Source organism: Salvelinus sp. IW2-2015, linkage group LG19 (assembly GCF_002910315.2).
Source record: "Salvelinus sp. IW2-2015 linkage group LG19, ASM291031v2, whole genome shotgun sequence".
NCBI lineage: Eukaryota > Metazoa > Chordata > Actinopteri > Salmoniformes > Salmonidae > Salvelinus > Salvelinus sp. IW2-2015.
Window position 1 is genome coordinate 14,690,124 of NC_036859.1, and position 18,681 is coordinate 14,708,804.

Here is an 18,681-nt window from a genome sequence, read left to right on the forward strand (position 1 = left end):
GTGCGTTATTCTAATGTAGTAGATCAGAGGAAATGAGACATGACAATAATGAGTATTGATACAATAACCTGGGGTGGTTCAGGCAGCAGCAGGCAGCAGGTCTAAGCCACAGAACAGCCAGCCTGATGATGCGCTAGTCTGAATCCTGGTTATAATGGATGCTGGCTTAAACAATGGAGATAAATACACTGCATAAAATGAGAAATAGGCTGTTGGAGGATTTGTCTGTTACCATGGATGTCACTATGGGTTTATATGTTAAATATTTGTTTGTCGTTTAGCAGACAATCTTATCCTGAGCGACCCCGTGAGAATCAAACCCACAACCATGGAGTTGCAAGCGCCATGCTCTACTGAGCCAAAATGGGATAACTGAGCCACACGGGATTACTAAGTATTTAAATCATTTAAAAGACGCCATCAACCCATTGGTCATAAGCAGGAAAACATACAAATATGATTAACACAAAATGATGATAGGTGAAATTATCACTGTTTCAGTGGACAGAAATCAGTGTTAACACATTGTGGAGGTAATGAGTCATTTTTCTAGAAATTAACTTCTTTGGTTTCATCATTTCTGGTGTCATTGGAGTAAAAATCACAAGACTGTAGCTAGCTAACAGATTAATTGCAGGGATTTGGAATGAAGGGGAAGTTCTGGAGAGTTTTTCACACCCTTTCCCATGCAGCACTAATCTCTTCCCTCAGAGTAGGACAGGGTAATAGCCCTGGGCAGGGGATAATGACATTTTTCTTCATTATTATTTTCTGAAGAAGGGAAGTGGATAAGTGTAGCTCACATAACAGACATCACTGTCTGTCTGCCTCCCAGACAACCTCCTGTAATGTCATTGTAATAGTAGTGATGATGGTGATGATGACAATGATCTGCCGGCTGCAGTTGTACATTTGATGATGGGGACAAACAATTAGACAAACAATTGGAAGAAATAGGAGAAAGAATATGATTAGTCTACCGACCGTACATTAGTTGGAAGTAATTGTTCAATATCTCAATGCAAATCGCATACTTATATGCAGGTTGTAATAGGCAGCAAGTGACTGGTTAATGAACACCGCATTTTACGCATGTGTGTCTTATCTGTACGTAATTGTATTACACATGGATTTCCTACAAGGTCACTGGGTCACGGCAAAGTTTTGTAGCAGGTCTGATAACAACCTAATTTGTTCTTGGCTGTCACACTAAAAGCTGTCCTTTTCGGCTTTTGAGGGACAGCTAGGCTCTTTGCTTCGGCGGTGATTCTGAGAGATCTGTCCAACTTGCACGACTTTGCATTTGACCTTCTCAAATATTTATCACTAAACCGGCCTGCAAATTGTTAAGTCGCTATTTTTTTGGGGCTTTAAAAAAACAACAACTTGTCATGGATAACCGTTTGCTTCTGCTGTTGTCGCTGCCTTCTCAATCCTTCAGTCTCAAGAGAGCTTGATTGAAGTGGAGACAATTTCATCCTATATTTATACAAAATCAGTTATTCTATTTTCCTCTCTTTCCCCCTCCATCTCTCACTCTGTTGCACTCGCAAAACACACACACACACACACACACACAATTGAAACCGTTTTAATTTAAGGGTCGCACATTCTACTTCATAGCCAAGGTCAACTCAAGTTATAAGGTAAATAACTAGCTCCTATAGCAAAGGCCCGGGAGCCTCCCATAGCAAATAATGGTGAGCATTCTGTGTTTCGGTTGACCCGCTTGAAACAGGCAATTACCCTGCCTGTTGTGTACAATTTAAATTGTTCTCTGTGTGGGTGAGTGGTCTCAGTGGGTATATGGGTCTGATAAGGTGACATTCTCATCAACATCGCATAATATACTCCAGACCGGTCTTCAGCTCTTTACACAGTTCTTCCACTCTTTATTTTTATGTCTGTGTGTGTCTCTCTTTATATCTATTTACTGTTTCTCTCTTTTATTTATTCCCCCCAAATGATTCTTCTCTTCCTCCCTCAACTTGTTAAGTTGACGTCGACAATACAGCATATTGAATCAAGGCCCTACTCTGATGAATAGGATTTTTATATCCTTCACCACAGCAATGCTGCAAACTTGATTTGAATAAGTGTGTGGAGGGAAGAGGGAAGTGACCATGTATTATTCATGTGTTTCTCTCACCCTAATACCACTCCTGGGATGTTATAGTAGTTTGTGTCATTGCTGAATTGTTTGTGATCCATCTTTTCCCAGGTGCAATAACCGTACCCAGTGTGTGGTTGTGACTGGCTCTGATGTGTTCCCTGACCCCTGCCCTGGTACCTACAAGTATCTAGAGGTTCAGTATGAGTGTGTCCCATACAGTAAGTATTTGCCCTTTAATTATGCAGTGCTACTACGTGATGTTTTTTCAACGTATTGTTAGGTTTATTACAACCATTACTTATTTAGTGGGATCCTGTTGGGGGGGATATGTGTTATCTTSTGTGTAATGTTTGTTTGTAGTCTATTATTAAACAATATACAGTTGATACCAAAACATATGTAATATTTACTTATTTTTCTTTAAAAATCAGACTCTTGTAACATGCAACCTTTTTTCTGTTATGTAATTCAGTGGAGATTTACTTTCTGAAATAATAATTTTGCTTTACCTCTTCATTTCTCATCAAATGTTCCTTCCTCTCTTGTATCTTTTCCAAATMAACCTCTATGCTTTCTCTCCTTCTAAGTTTCAGTCATTCTTGTTCCTTGGTTGTCTCACTAGGATCTTTCCCTCTTCCGTTTGTTGCTGCACTGCTTTAATGAAGGAACTCAATATTGTTCACTTGCAATTGTATTTTTTGGCTCATTAGGGAAATTTCGCCTGTAACATTAGCAACAAGTTATGTTCTGTGGTTGGCCGAAGCAGACTTTGGAATTTAGTTTAGATTTGTGTCTATAAAATTTTTATGTAAATACTGCTCCATTCAATACTGCCAAAAATAACTATTTTGCTGTTTCTCTAAGAATTGTATCTGATTTTAAACTGAAAAGCGATTTCAGAAACGCTACAATGTTTCTTTATGTCAAACAATTCATTTGAAAGTACTGTGGCCTGATTATTACCGATGCGGTCAGTGACCAGGCTAAGACATATTATTTTGATGGCAAGAAAAGCATGGAATCGTAATCGGTTAAACAGTGTTTGACTCCAGCCCTAACCTGACTGCTTTCATATTATAAGGCCTGATAATGTCCTATTTTTTCCCTCAGTATTTTTCTTGTTCCCCCAAAACAGGCATCTCTTGGTCCTCTATCGATCATATCCTGTAACCTTCTCTACTCGTGTACCTGGTAGTTGACTCACGATAACCTTTCTCTCCCTCTTGCACTCTTTCTTGTTTGCTTTCTTTCTTTTCCAATGCCTAAAATAGAAGTGGAACAAAAAGGTAAATGAGTGGTCCAGTCTTACCCCCCGTCCCCCCCAGCCCCCTGTTATGTGGTGTTCAATACAACCCTCCCTCTTGTCTCCTCTCTTCTGATTGCCTCTCTAGTCTTAACACCCGCCCCAAACCCCCGATAGGGTGTTGATTGCTACTCTGGGAGACAATTAGAATTTCAAAGGCAATTTTTTTAAAGCAGTCTAGAAGATTGAAATATATTTCTGGTCCACATGAACACATAACATCTTATCAGAACGATCATCACTGACTCATGAGGTGGATTACATTAGGAATGATACCCCCMCTTACCTACTTAGATGAGAGTAATTATTATTATTATTTTTTTAAATAAAGTTTAGAATTTTCTTCTGGCTTAGTCTTGTTCTGCTTGGCAATACCCTTTGATCGCACCCATAGCACGTGATGGTCACCTGCCTTTCTCATCTAAAACCAATCCATAGGATTCCAATGGGACACTTGCCATGGCCTCCCTCACCCATCAAAGGTTTCTTTTTTTTGTCTGTTATGATGTAGAGTTCCAGCCTCTACTGTTGTTGTCCTGTCTTCTCCCAAAGCTCCACCCTCATCATTTTATCCCAGCTTTGCTGCCACCTCCATCCAGACTATGTCATTTGGTCTCTCCACAAGACGTGAAGTCTTATCCCTTATCATTTTGTCTTCTGTGTGCTTTTTCAGTAAGCATGTGCAGTTTGACCATTTACACAGTCAGTGTCACAAGTTGGAATTAAAACAAGTTCCAGWATACACTTCAGCCCTAGTTACCTCTCCCATCCCTTACATGTCTTGCATTTACAGGTTTTTTTCTCCTTTTGTTTAACTTTTTTTMTGTCCCACACAGTCAACGTGTATGGCAGACAGACTATAAAGAAGCAAGTCCTTTATTCACTTCTGCACTTTTATTTTTCCCTCTATTCACAAGCAATGGCACTCAGCGCTAGTTCAATGACAGTGCCACACGTCTTTGTCCCACAATCTACTCAGACAGCAGCGAAAACTATACTCACTACAATACCTTGATGAAATATTTGTGTTGATACTCTGCTTATTTTCTTTACTTAAACCCATCTTTCTGTCTCCCTCTCCCTCACAAGTTTTCATTTGTCCCGGGACCCTGATGGAGGTGGGGGAGCCCACGTTTGTGTTTGAGGCAGAGCAACAGGCGGGGTCGTGGTGTAAAGACCCCCTGCAGGCCAGAGACAAGGTCTTCTTCATGCCCTGGACGCCGTACCGCACCGACACTCTGATTGAGTACAACTCCCTGGAGGACTTAAAAAATGGCCGCCAGACTACCACCTATAAACTCCCACATCGAGTCGACGGCACCGGCTTCGTGGCCTACGACGGAGCCATCTTCTTCAACAAGGAGCGCACGCGCAACATCGTGAAATTTGATCTCCGCACGCGCATCAAGAGTGGTGAAGCCATCGTGGCCAACGCCAACTATCACGACACTTCGCCGTACCGCTGGGGCGGCAAGACGGACATAGACCTCGCTGTCGATGAGCGGGGATTGTGGGTAATCTACGCCACGGAGCAGAACAACGGGCGCATCGTGGTCTCACAGCTCAACCCATACACGCTCCGCTTCGAGGCCACCTGGGAGACGGCGTACGACAAGAGATCCGCCTCCAATGCCTTCATGGTGTGRGGCGTGCTGCACGTGGTGCGGTCCACCTACGAGGAGAACGAGAGCGAGGCGCCCAAGAGCCACATCGACTACATCTACAACACCAAGCTGAGCCAGGGAGAGTACACAGACATCCTGTTCCCCAACCAGTACCAGTACATCGCTGCTGTGGATTACAACCCCAGAGATAACCAGCTGTACGTGTGGAATAACTTTTACATCCTGCGCTACGACCTGGAGTTTGACGCGGAGAAAGACCCTGCTGACGGTACGTCTCAGTCACAGTGTGGCCTGTTTCAGATGAGTCCTGACTTGAGATCTGCATGTGTACATTGAATTTCACAAACCTAATTTCAATAGATGATTGCTGTAAAGTTACAAACACATATTTCAGTTTAGTATACAGCCGTTTGTGTTGTGTTTGTGTCAGGTGCTGAACATATTCCTGTGTGTGTGGGGGGGGTGTATATAAGTCTCATGATGACAGATTTGTTTATTTTGAACACAATACAGGTGTGATTCAGAGAATAGTAGGGTTTGGTTAGTCCTGGGGAAAGGCCTCATGAGTAAACAGAAAATTACAGTTATACCTTGGAACGGGGTATAACTCCCTTAGGGGCTTCGCAGTCTGGCACAAGGCATCCGCTGGAAAGCCTTGCTTCCTTTATTACCATAAGGCAAGCTCAAGCACTCCCTCTCCACTTGGACCCTATCAAATTCTCTAATCTCAGGTCTTATCCCAATCCATTATGAGCAGTGGCCTTGTGAACTTCCCTTTAATGCCCCGGAATGGGATTCTGAAATATTGCACACGGTATGACAGAAGGTTATCCCATCCCCACTTTCCTTTCCTTGCCTTTGGATCCGATTCGGACATCTGTTGCTATGGCTACCCGATCAACCGTGTTGTTGACGGCCCCTCATTTACCCGTGATTGAGACAATCTCCATCATTTTGTGGGGGTTGGTGTTAAAACCCAGAGTTAAGGTACCGTGTGGCTAGGTGGCGGTAATGCCGGTGAATCATGGCCCGGATGACAAGGTTAGAATAGTGACTTGAGCGCTGTTGAAGAAAAAAATTATAGAAAGGACCATCCGCCGAAATTGATATCTATCAGACGGTGTAGGGTTTTAAATTAATCTGTGAAGTGTCTGAGGAGAGACAGACGTGCGTGTCATCAGACAGGGCTCTTACATCACGCTGTGTGATAATGGGCGTAATTACCTGCCTGTAGCCTCCTTATCCCTAAAAACTAGGCTAAGTCCCCACTAACGCACTGCACTCGACAAGGAACGATCAACTCTATACCATGCTGGCGTGACGTTGGGATGCAGCTTCCTCCTTACCACTGAGAGCTCGGCTAAGTCCCCGCTAACGCACTGTGTAAGTCACTGTGGGGGGAACATGCTACCACGCTGACGTCGGGGGGTTCAAGTTGGAGTAAAACGATATTGAAAACGAAGTGATATTCGGTGAGTGATGGTCCCAGGCTAGATTAACGTTAAGGTTTTGAAATATGATCCCCGACCTCTTGTGTCCAAGGGCAACGTATCCATGGACACGCTGACCACCTGTCAACACGTCTGTTTGTTTTCCCTTTGCTCCCTCTACATGTATATCTGCCCGACAGACAGACACAGACAGACACAGACAGACACAGACAGACAGAAGAACAGACAGACAGACAGACAGACAGACAGACAGACAGACAGACAGACAGACAGACAGACAGACAGACAGACAGACAGACAGACAGACAGACAGACAGACAGACGGTGGCCGTGAGCTCTTGACATGAAGGTCAGAGGTTGAGTCTCTCTGTGTGCCCAACCCAACCAAAGCACTCAATTAAGTAGACCGTGTAGAATAGAACAGAATAAATACTAGAATTCTAATGAGCTAGTTCTCCATGGCCGAACTGGCATGTATGTACATGCAAACGGCCCGTTTTGGATGCTCAGGGTAAGATTAATGTAAATGTAATTACCAACTGAATTATCATAACTACCCTCAATGTCTTATAACAGCCACACGGAAAAAGAGGAGAGGAGTCCGCATGGCAGTGCATTTCCAATCAAGGGGCTTTACAGTGATCTGTTATCACAGCTAACGCTACAGCAAACGCAAAGACCAGAGAGCCAGACACAAACAAACTCGCTGGCTCGCATGCGATAGACGTAATGATGAGAACAACCACACAGTACCTACACAGTTGTTGATTATTTGACCCTTTTTAGTTTAAGAATACTTGTTCGAGCTACAGTTCTGCTACTGGAATTGAAACGTATATGTTTGCATTCATAACTGGCCTCTGCATATCATTAAGTGGGGTGGCAGGTAGCCTAGTGGTTAGAGCGTTGGACTAGTAACCGAAAGGTTGCAAGAACGAATCCCCGAGCTGACAAGGTAAAAATCTGTCGTTCTGCCCCTGAACAAGGCAGTTAACTCACTGTTCCTAGGCCTTCATTGAAAAGAAGACTTTGTTCTTCACTGACTTGCCTAGTTAAATAAAGGTAAAATTAATACATTTTTTAAAAAGTGTAATTTTATGAAACCATTGAACTGCACAGAGAGGAAGGCAGATAGAGAAGCAAGGCTATGCCAGCTGCAAGATTCCACTAGGCTTTTGTGAATGGCATAGGTAGACACATGAAAGTAAATGGTTCATGTTTAGTACAGAGAGGAATTAAACAACCTGTTCTGCAGGGTGATCCTGTGGTGGTAAAAGAACAACTCTCTCTCTCACTGATACCAACAAGCACTTGAGGTGCAGAGAGAGAACTAATTGTGTTCATTAAAGGAAAAATCCACAAGTGACTATAATTTACTGTGTTAAATAAAACTGTGAACAAGTGTTTCACTTTGTCGTTATAATAAGGTTGGTAGCAACATGTGATTGTTGTGGAAATCCGTTGCAGCTCAAGTCGACTACAAAGCCCACAATGCAATGCTCTTTCTATGGGCTGGCCGGCTAGCTAGGGGATACCTTGCACAACTGAATGCATTCAAKCAAAATGTGTCTTCCGCTTTTAACCCAACCCCTCTGAATCAGAGAGGTGGGGGAGGCATGCCTTAATCGATGTCATTGGCGCTCGGGGAGCAGTTGTTGGGGGTTAACTGCCTTGCTCAAGGGCAGAACGGTAGATTGTTCCATGTTGCGTATTCAAACCAGCGACCTTTCGGTTAATGGCCTATTGCTGTTAACCACTAGGCTACATGCCGCCCTAGCAAACATAGCTTCACACAATAATACGAAAGTCAACATCAGCATGTGAAGTAGCTAGTTCACTGTAAAATCGCCTTAACAAACTGCACTATCAATTTAGTAGTCTACAATCTCACCATGTTCAACATGCAGATCGATGTGCCTTGCAGAGTGAAGTCTGACATTCGCAACGGCAATGCAATGCACCCTGGACTGAAGAGGCAGACTAATAGGAGAAATGTGGTGGACCCTCTGTTAATTACACATTTATCGAGGTAGGAATATCGCAAAAATATGATCAATGGCTCGTTTAAGTGAAGACAACCTCCCACATCGGCCAGTGTTGAGATCTGATATGTATGATAGATGTGATAGGCGATTTAAAAGTCATATTCCTATTAACTTCTAGTGCGGTGAGAGAAGATTTATTGTAATGCTACGTCATACCAGCTGAATTTCTCCCTACTTGAACGGCAATAGCTCAGATGTACATAAAAACGTGAAATGAACCTGGGAATTGATGTCACCCAGAGATGCAAAAAAACTATATAAAATTCAAAATAGATGTATTTTTCCATATATACAGTTGAAGTTGGAAGTTTACATACACCTTAGCCAAATACATTTAAACTCAGTTTTTCACAATTCCTGACATTTAATCCTAGTAAAAATTCCCTGCCTTAGGTCAGCTAGGATCACCACTTTATTTTGAAATGTCAGAATAATAGGAGAGAGAATGATTTATTTCAGCTTTTATTTCTTTCATCACATTCCCAGTGGGTAAGAAGTTTACATACACTCAAATAGTTTTTGGTAGCATTGCCTTTAAATTGTTTAACTTGGGTCAAACATTTCGGGTAGCCTTCCACAAGCTTCCCACAATGAGTTGGGTGAATTTTGGCCCATTCCTCCTGACAGAGCTTGTGTAACTGAGTCAGGTTTGTAGGCCTCCTTGCTCGCACACGCTTTTTCAGTTCTGCCATCAAATTTTCTATAGGWTTGAGGTCAGGGCTTTGTGATGATCACTCCAATACCTTGACTTTGTTGTCCTTAAGCCATTTTGCCACAACTTTGGAAGTATGCTTGCTGTTTAAAGGCACAGTCAACTTAGTGTATGTAAACTTCTGACCCACTGGAATTGTGATACAGTGAATTATAAATGAAATAATCTGTCTGTAAACAATTGTTGGAAAAATTATCTGTGTCYTGTAGATGTCCTAACCGACTTGCCAAAACTATAGTTTGTTAACAAGAAATTTGTGGAGTGGTTGAAAAACGAGTTTTAATGACTCCAACCTAAGTGTATGTAAACTTCCGACTTCAACTGTAGACACACCCTATGTGTTTGAATAAAATCAACTATATGCATTGACCTTGTCTGATGCTTTCAGCGCTCTTTGATGAAATAAGACACAAAAGTAACTTCTATTTTCATTTCCAACTATGTAAAAGATAGCCTACATGAAACCAACAAATAAAAACATTGCAGCCTGCAGGTAGAAAATACATATCCTATGAATCACATTGGCTATGCATGGCCTGTATGCAATGAACTTAAAACATTATATCAACTGTTATCTTGGGTTTGGCCTGAAGCTTGCTCTAGCAAACTTGCCACATTGTATAGAATATCAATACGGAACTGGTCAGATGAKGCYGATGCTAAGCTACAGGACTGTTTTGTTAGCACAGACTGGAATATGTTCCGGGATTCATCCAATGGCATTGAGGAATACACCACCTCAGTCATTGGCTTCATCAATAAGTGCATCGATGACATCGTCCCCACAGTGACTGTACATACATATCCCAACCAGAAGCCATGGATTACAGGCAACATCCACATCAAGCTAAAGGRTAGATCTGCCGCTTTCAAGTAGCGGGAGACTAATCGCTTAGAAGAAATCCCGCTATGCCTCAGACGAACCATCAAACAAGCAAAGCGTCAATACAGGATTAAGATTGAATCCTACTACACCYGCTCTGACGCTCGTCGGATGTGGCAGGGCTTGAAAACTATTACGGAATACAAAGGGAAACCCAGACGTGAGCTGCCCAGTGACGCGAGCCTACCAGACGAGGTAAATGCCTTTTATGCTCATTTCGAGGCAAGCAACACTYAYGCATGCACAAGAGCACCAGCTGTTCTGGATGACTGTATGATAACCCTCTCGGTAGCCGATGTGAACAAAACCTTTAAACAGGTCAACATTCATAAAGCCACTGGGTAAGACGGATTACCAGGACGTGTACTCAAACCATGCGTGGACCAACTGTCAAGTGTCTTCATTGACATTTTCAACCTCTCCCTGACTGAGTCTGTAATACCTACATGTTTCAAGCAGACCACCATAGTCCCTGTGCCCAAGGAAGTGAAGGTAACCTGCCTAAATGATTACCGCCCCGTGGCACTCACGTCGGAAGCCATGAAGTGCTTTGAAAGGCTGGTCATGGCTAACATCAACAGCATTCTCCTGGACACACTTGACCCACTCCAATTCGCATACCGCCCCAACAGATCCACAGATGACGCAATCTCAATCGCACTCCACACTGCCCTTTCTCACTTGGACAAAAGGAACACCTATGTGAGAATGATGTTCATCGACTACAAGTCAGRGTTCAACACCATAGTGCCCACGAAGCTCATCACTAAGCTAAAGACTCTGAGACTAAACACCTCCCTCTGCAACTGGATCCTGGACTTCCTGACGGGCCGCCCCCAGGTGGTAAGAGTAGGCAACAATACGTCTGCCACGCTGATCCTTAACACTGGGGCCCCTCAGGGGTGTGTACTTAGTCCCCTCCTGTATTCCCTGTTCACCCACGACTGCATGGCCAAACACGACTCCAACACCATCATTAAGTTTGCTGATGACACAACATGGTAGGCCTGATCACRGACAACGATGAGACGGCCTATAGGGAGGAGAATAGAGAACTGGCAGTGTGGTGTCAGGACAACAACCTCTCCCTCAATGTGAGCAAGACAAAAGAGCTAATKGTGGACTACAGAAAAAAGCGGGCCGAACAGGCCCCCATTAACATCGACGGGGCTGTAGTGGAGCGGGTCGAGAGTTTCAAGTTTCTTGGTGTCCACATCACCAATGAACCATCATGGTCCAAACATGCCAAGACAGTCGTGAAGAGGGCACGACAAAACCTTTTCCCCCTCAGGAGACTGAAAAGATTTTGCATGGGCCCCCAGATCCTCAAAATTGTCAGAGACTCCAGTCACCCAAGTTATAGACTGTCTTCTCTGCTCCCGCACGGCATGTGGTACCGGAGCGCCAAGTCTAGGACCAAAAGCCTCCTCAACAGCTTCTACCCCAAGGCATTAGACTGCTGAGCATTTCATAAAATCACACGAGCCCCCCCTTGTACACTGCTGCTACTCGCTGTTTGTTTGCATAGTCACTTCGCCCCCACCTACATGTACCTCAACTAGTCTGTACCCCAGCACACTGACTCGATACTGGTTCCCCCTGTATATAGCCTTGTTATTGTTATGCTTATTGTGTTACTTTTTATTATTACATTTTATTTTTACCTACTTGGTGAATATTTTCTTCTTCTTGAACTGCACTGTTGGTTAAGGGCTTGTAAGTAAGCATTTCACGGTGAAGTCTACACTTGTATTCGACGCATGTGGCAAATAAAGTTTGCTTTGATTTACAGCGCCAATGAACTTGGGTCAGACACAGCTGTAGGTTATTTGCACAAGGGATAAGAAGTAATCAGGTGGGCCTATTTTGTGACGTTTCCACTGGATCAGAGCACGCTGAGTGGTTATGGAACGGGAGAGAGGTGGAAAGATTTTTCAGGTACATTGAGGAACTATTGTTATTATCAATGGATGGAAAAACAGACTTTGTTTACTTGCTGTTTGAGGTGACGAAAACATTACTTTGAGAAGCTCCACAGGTCATTAGTGGTGGTGCATTAAGCCAATCAGAAATACTACCAAATCCCCAAATGTGCACATTTATATGCCTACATTTGCGCGCAGGACATGTAGCCTATAGGCCTACTTCTATGCGTAATCAGGTGCATGTCCTTACAAAATTCATAAATTGAATGCAATTAACTAAAACTTGTTTCTCACAGGTGTAGCATAGGTTGTCCGCTCTGCAAACAACGTATCCACTCCGACAATGAGAACGGTAAAGACCTGAATAAGAATATAAGCTATTGAATGCATTAACAGAAATTACCGTAAGCAAAAAAATAAGTTATAGGAATTAACGGTAAATGCACTACTGGTGATATACACCGTATATACAAAAGTATGTGGACACCCCTTCAAATTAGTGGATTTGGCTATTTCAGCCACACCCGTTGCTGAGATGTTTATCAAACATTGGCAGTAGAATGGCCTTACTGAAGAGCTCAGTGACTTTCAACGTGGCACTATCATAGGATGCCACCTTTCCAACAAGTCAGTTCGACAAATTTCTGCCCTGCTAGACCTGCCCGGGTCAACTGTAAGTGCTGTTATTGTGAAGTGGAAATGTCTAAGAGAAACAACGGCTCAGCCGCAAAGTGGTAGGCCACGCAAGCTCACAGAACGGTAGCGCGTAAAAATAATCTGTTCTCAGTTGCAACACTCKCTACCYAGTTCCAAACTACACACTGGAAGCAATGTCAGCACAATAACTGTTAGTCGGGAGCTTCATGAAATGGGTTTCCATGGCCGAGCAGCCGCACACAAGCCTAAGATCACCATGCTCAATGCCAAGCGTCGGCTGGAGTGGTGTAAAGCTTGCCGTCATGGGACTCTGGAGCAGTGGAAATGCATTCTCTGGAGTGATGAATCACGCTTCACCATCAGGCAGTCCCACGGACAAATCTGGGTTTGGCGAATGCCAGGAGCAGCAAAGGGGGGAACCAACTCTATATTAATGCCCATGGTTTTGTAATGAGATGTTCGACGAGCAGGTGTCCACATTCTTTTGGTCATGCAGTGTTTGTAATGGGGAACTAACAATGAAAGGCAAACAATTCACAAGATGAATTATGAAACAATGATTGTGCACAAATTGGCAGGAGGGAGCGCATTATAGAGTGAGATATGCATTGTGCATCTTAGCCACACTCCTTCTTCTTGGACTGTGCCATCCCCACGGCCTCCGCAATGGATTAGTCTCAGCCTCCGCAATGGATTAGTTCACTGAGATGGCCACGAATAAGACAGGTGTCTTTTGCCATAAAAAATATAGATATATTTGCTACTGCTCGACTAAAAACAATCTTGGTCGACAGCCTATCGACCAAACGTTTGACCAGTCGACTAATTGGTGTCAGCCCTTTTTAAGATTCATGGGGCCCCACAGTAAAAGTTGTAAGTTGAACCAAATCACTACYATTCTCTGCTTTTTACAGAGACCGGTAGTCAGTATATTACCACGACTGTGTCTTCTCCTACTATGCCAACAACCTTTGCATCCACCCTTTTTGCAAAGCTCATCCTACGGGAGCCAGGTAAAGCCGATGTATATGTCTATATTAGGTGTTTTAGGGGATAAGACAGAAACCAAAACAAATGGACCCAAATGTACTGTATATGTTGTGTGCATATATAACTGTATTTGATACCTGTATAATTCCTCAGATATATTCCAAACTCCAAGGATTCATTTGAATTTACTACAGGGGTGTGAGTTTCAGAACACATACATGTGTTGAAGAGTGAAACTCCTCTAATGCTTTCCGAACACACAGACACCAGTGATCATGACGTTGATAGTCCACCTCCTAAGAAGGCTCACTATTTAAGAGATCGTACTGCTCCGACGTGACAATAAAATGTGCCCCTAAGTGCCACCTGTTACAAAATGTGTAGGGACACACTTGCAAGGGTATTGTCTGAGATTCCTCAAAGACATCGACTCGGGTCTTGGCCTAATTAATTCCAAAGACTAATCAGGGGAGCCAATAATTGCCAGGAGCATTTCAAAGTAACAAGGGGAGAAGGGAGAAAATGTATTTGCCTTCGAGGTAGCATTGATCTGAGGAGTAAAAAAGAGGAGTGTTAAATTAATGCCTTCACAGAGAGGAACAGGGCCAATGGAGAACTGTGGGGTTTAGCCACATGGAGAGATCCAACAACCCAAGGAGAAGAAAGGCACAGCTGAGTCGCCGACCATGCCACTGCATACATGGAAAAGGCTAGTTAGTGAGATTCTAATCGACTAGATCTCCTTCTGCCTCACAAAACGTGCTAATGTCATAAAGCGCCTCGTCTTGCCTCGCTCTATCGACGTTCTGCTCATTCAATTTGGCTGCTTATAAAACTCAGTTATGCATATTTATTTGAATGCTTTTTAAACTTTGCATCGACGTGTAGCACGATGAAGAAGCACTTGCTGGGCTCATTAATAAATTGTATCGTGACTGACACACAGTGAGGCTTTTGGGATTGGGCTTTACACTCTTTGAAGCAGAGAAACAAAGGGAATATTTACCAGATCACGTGGGTTGGTCCTTGCCGCTTAGTGGATCAGAAGGAATTAACACATCAGCAAGGAGAGTCATGCAGACCGGAGTCAAGGGTGTGTGTGCGTGCGTGCGTGCGTGCGTGCGTGCATGCGTGTCAGAGGTCAAGGTGCCAGGCGGATAGTTGGAACGACTCCATTTGTTCCTCTTGTTGCCATGGCACAAGTCTTCATGAGTCTGACTTCCTGATTGGTGGATTGGAATGTGTGACTTCAAGTGGACATTTTAAAGAACTGGAAGAGAGAGTGTTCATAGCTGTACAGTATATTTTGTGCTAGCTACCTTTCTCTCTCAAAGTGGCTCCATGGCCTGGTGTCCCTACCGTAGTAATGAGGTGGCCCCAGTCTTCAGTTTCAGCTCTCGTAAATCAGATCACATAGATCCAAATCCTGTCTGGCTGGCAGTGGCAGGGCTTTTTCTGTCTCTTGATCTTTAAGAACAACTGTCAATAACGCCCACAGCAATGCCACAGCAATGCCACAGCAATGCTTGATGTGGTAATCTCCCTAGTCCAGTAAATACAGGTAATAAGCACACATTAGGAGGAAAACAACCTACGCCTTTTCAGTTATTTACTTCATCCACTGTGTGATGGCAGTGGTTTCTGCCTTTTTATGCCAGAAAGACCCATGAGTTATTCCAAATTGTACTAAAGGCAAAGCCAGGAAAAACCTGTCTTCCCAGGGCAGAAAGGGCTATGAGACCTGAGGGTTCACTTAGACCCATTACGGGAGCTACTAGCTACACAGAACTGATGTTCACATCAGCGCGTCACACAGGCTCAAGCAGAGCAGGATGAGACTGCATAAAAACAAGCGGATGTAATATTCATGTCTCCTGGGTTTTGTTGTTTCTCTCTATCATTAGCTACTGGTCTGGCGTAGGGATCTTCAAAAAAGCAACACCACAGTTGTGGCTCACCAGTATTGCTGTTTGCTCCCTTTTTAAGTTTGAGATATTCAGAGAGAGAGGGAGACTGTCTGGCTGACTGGAAATGGCTAAGCTTAAAACGCACGGATGGATGCACACACACACACACGTTGACACTCGCAGACTCGCAGACACACATACATTCACACACACACACACACACACACACACACGCCCACACACTCACTCACCCTCACACCATTCGTTATTCATGGCGTTGCAGTGTAGGCTGGTGGTGCGTTGGTTGTGTCGTGTCCAACAGTTTGGTTACAGGCTGTTTTGGCCTCTTATTGCAGTCCTCATAGATGGCCAGATTCACACTTTGAAAAACACTGTGTGAATTAAGAGAATGTAACACCGCCACAAAGTTTTGGAGGATTCTGACATTTGGAAGTTCATTGAGACTTTGCTTAATTATTGAATCTATTGTTAACGCCGATGTAGTGGCACTCAGTATTTGACATTTTCATTCAGTTGATCGACTATTTAATCAACCCTTTCATTTCAATGATCATTGATTTCAAAACAAACCTTGAATTGTCGTAAAGACTGAAATAGCTTCTTTCTGCAGAGAGAGAGCGAGAGAGTCACAAGACGTCTGCTTCTTCCATGCCACAGACACACTGATGGCCCGTTATTATGTTGTTTCCCTGTCAAACTTTCTTAAATAACCTTTTCATGTCGTTTTCTCAATTCTTCAGAGATAATGGCAAACGTGTCCTTTCCAGAGGCATGAGAAATCTGGCTTTTCGGGAGTTGGGACTTGGCCTTCAACCAATAGGGCTAACTAGTTATGCCTCTGATCATCTTATTAGTATTTCATTTTTGGAAAGTAAGAAAAGTGCCCTGCGGTGATGTTAAAATATAGAACTCTAACTTCATCTTTATTTATCATTAGTGGAGAGTATTGATTAACCCTTTCCTCACTCCCCTGAAGTGGCCCATTTCTTGCTGGCGATTGTGTATAGTTCATTCTATTTAGTTTTTGCAAGTTCCGACATACATTTTTTTTAGTGCACAGTGTTGCCTAACTCTTTATTTGCTTTCTCAATGGCCCCAATTCCACTGCTGTCGATTCCATTATATCTAGTTCATTCTATTCCGTTTTCAAAAGTTCCCGAAATTCCCGACACCGTGCATTTTTCAGAGTGCTACTCAACCTCTGAGCACCTCATGTTATTTATAACAGACATCACTCAACATATGCCACCCAGAGGGTCCTAGCCGTCTGCCTCCCCACCCAGAGGGACTTTAACTAGCTCTTGAGTGAAATGACAGCTAATTGAGGTGGCCCCTCTCTGGCCTGAGTGCTAGCAGAGGACACACAGCTTTCAACCACCATCTGTGAAATGACTCGTCATAATCAAAAGAAAATGATAGAGTGCGGGAGGGCGGTGGATGGAGACATCAAGAGAAATGTAACGGGAAGATGGTCCTCTTTGACAAGTGGTTTAGATTTGGTATATTTATCTTATTTGTTTATTTATTTATCTGCCGCTGTAGAGAGGAAGCGGCCGAGGGGTCAAGTTCAGGCACTAGTAAACTACAACTAGACCAGAGTTCCAGTGCTCATCAGTAGCTATGATAGTCTCCTTAGAATAGTGACTCTGGTATGAGTGTTTTTCTCTCAGTATGGTGTTTTTCGTAGATTCCCTTTAAGTCTTTATTCTCTCACAGCCTCTTGCCTGTTCACAGGGAGAGAGGGAGAGGGAACACTACCATACAACCTGCTGCAGCATGAATGTCAAATATTCATAAGAGACCTCGTCTCAACATCTGTTCACACAACAATAAACTGGACATATGTCAGACGCTCATTTGCATCCCCGCTCAGTGCTCAGAAACGTGAGTGACTGAGTAGCTGACCGACAGATGGACGCACAATGAAGGAATGAGTACAGCCCAATTAAACACTGCTCCTGCCAGGGGAGAAAAGGTCATTGAATGAAATGTCATAACACAACAACATTGCAACAAGGCTGGTTGATCCTGGCTGCCATTTTTTTTTTATCCGAAATGTGTCGCTGTCTGGGCCACTTTTTTTCCCTCCCCATTTTTCTGAGAACCGCGGCGTCCGGCTAGATTTAATGCATTGTTGTTTATGCACTCTGAGGTCTTTTTTGAAAAGCCTGTCATAAACACAGACAGACACAGACAGGGCTTTGTAATGAACTTCCAGATTTCACTGAAATGGAAACACAAAACAAAGACGACCAGTCTCCTGATGGTCTGATTAGCTCCAGAGCTCAGACTCTAAATGTGGGCATTCTCACCATTCAGGTCGGGAGGAAATGGAGATATGTGTTTGATGATGGGGTGTCAGATAGCATGATATTGCCTTTTCCCTGAAGCACCATGGGCCTCTGAAGACGGCACTGCGGGACTTTCACAGTAGCAGACCTCATTCTGGGAAGCTGCCTCTTATCAGCGCCAGCGATCGCGTGGCCGTGGATATAATATAAGATCAGTAAGGCAAGAGGCAACCAGTGTAGTCATGCACACAGTCACTGTCTCATATACGCGGGCTGCAAGCACACCCAAGCATGCACGATAAACTGTTTTCTCTGTACTCAATTTATATCTATTTTCCTCTTTCATTCAAATATACATCTACTGTACATTCACAGTTCTGTGATCACACAAATGGGTAGAGACTGTAAAAAAAGGCTACAGACTACACCTTCTTGGTTACTACACACACCTACACAGATTTTCTTTATAGCTGTGCATTGAATACAGCAGCAGAGCATTATCGCTGAGGTATGGTTTTTGCCCAGAGCATTGCAGTTTAGTTTCCTCACGCCGGCTTTATCAAAGAGAGAGATGAAACGGACAAGAAAAAAGTCAAATGCAGGCAGGCTTTGTCTTCCCTGTTGACATTTAATCAGCCACTCCCAGGAGAGCCAGGCAGATGCTGCTACACTACCTGACCTCTCGTTATTTTGGGGATTGGGTAAAGGTAAAAATAGCTGAGATAGTGTAGTGCAGGGTTTCCCAAACTCGATGCTGG

At 43.6% G+C, this 18,681-nt stretch overlaps 1 protein-coding gene across 4 annotated transcripts in view; it reads left to right on the forward strand.

Moving 5' to 3' along the window:
- Nucleotides 1-18,681, forward strand: part of LOC111979602 (adhesion G protein-coupled receptor L2-like) — a 57,514-nt gene that overhangs the window by 2,130 nt on the left and 36,703 nt on the right. For all 4 annotated transcript variants that reach the window (XM_024010194.2, XM_070448836.1, XM_070448835.1 and 1 more), the window contains exons 2-3: nucleotides 2,222-2,331; nucleotides 4,506-5,309. In XM_024010194.2, the coding sequence (XP_023865962.2) occupies nucleotides 2,222-2,331; nucleotides 4,506-5,309 (914 nt within the window). The remainder of the gene's footprint in view (nucleotides 1-2,221; nucleotides 2,332-4,505; nucleotides 5,310-18,681) is intronic.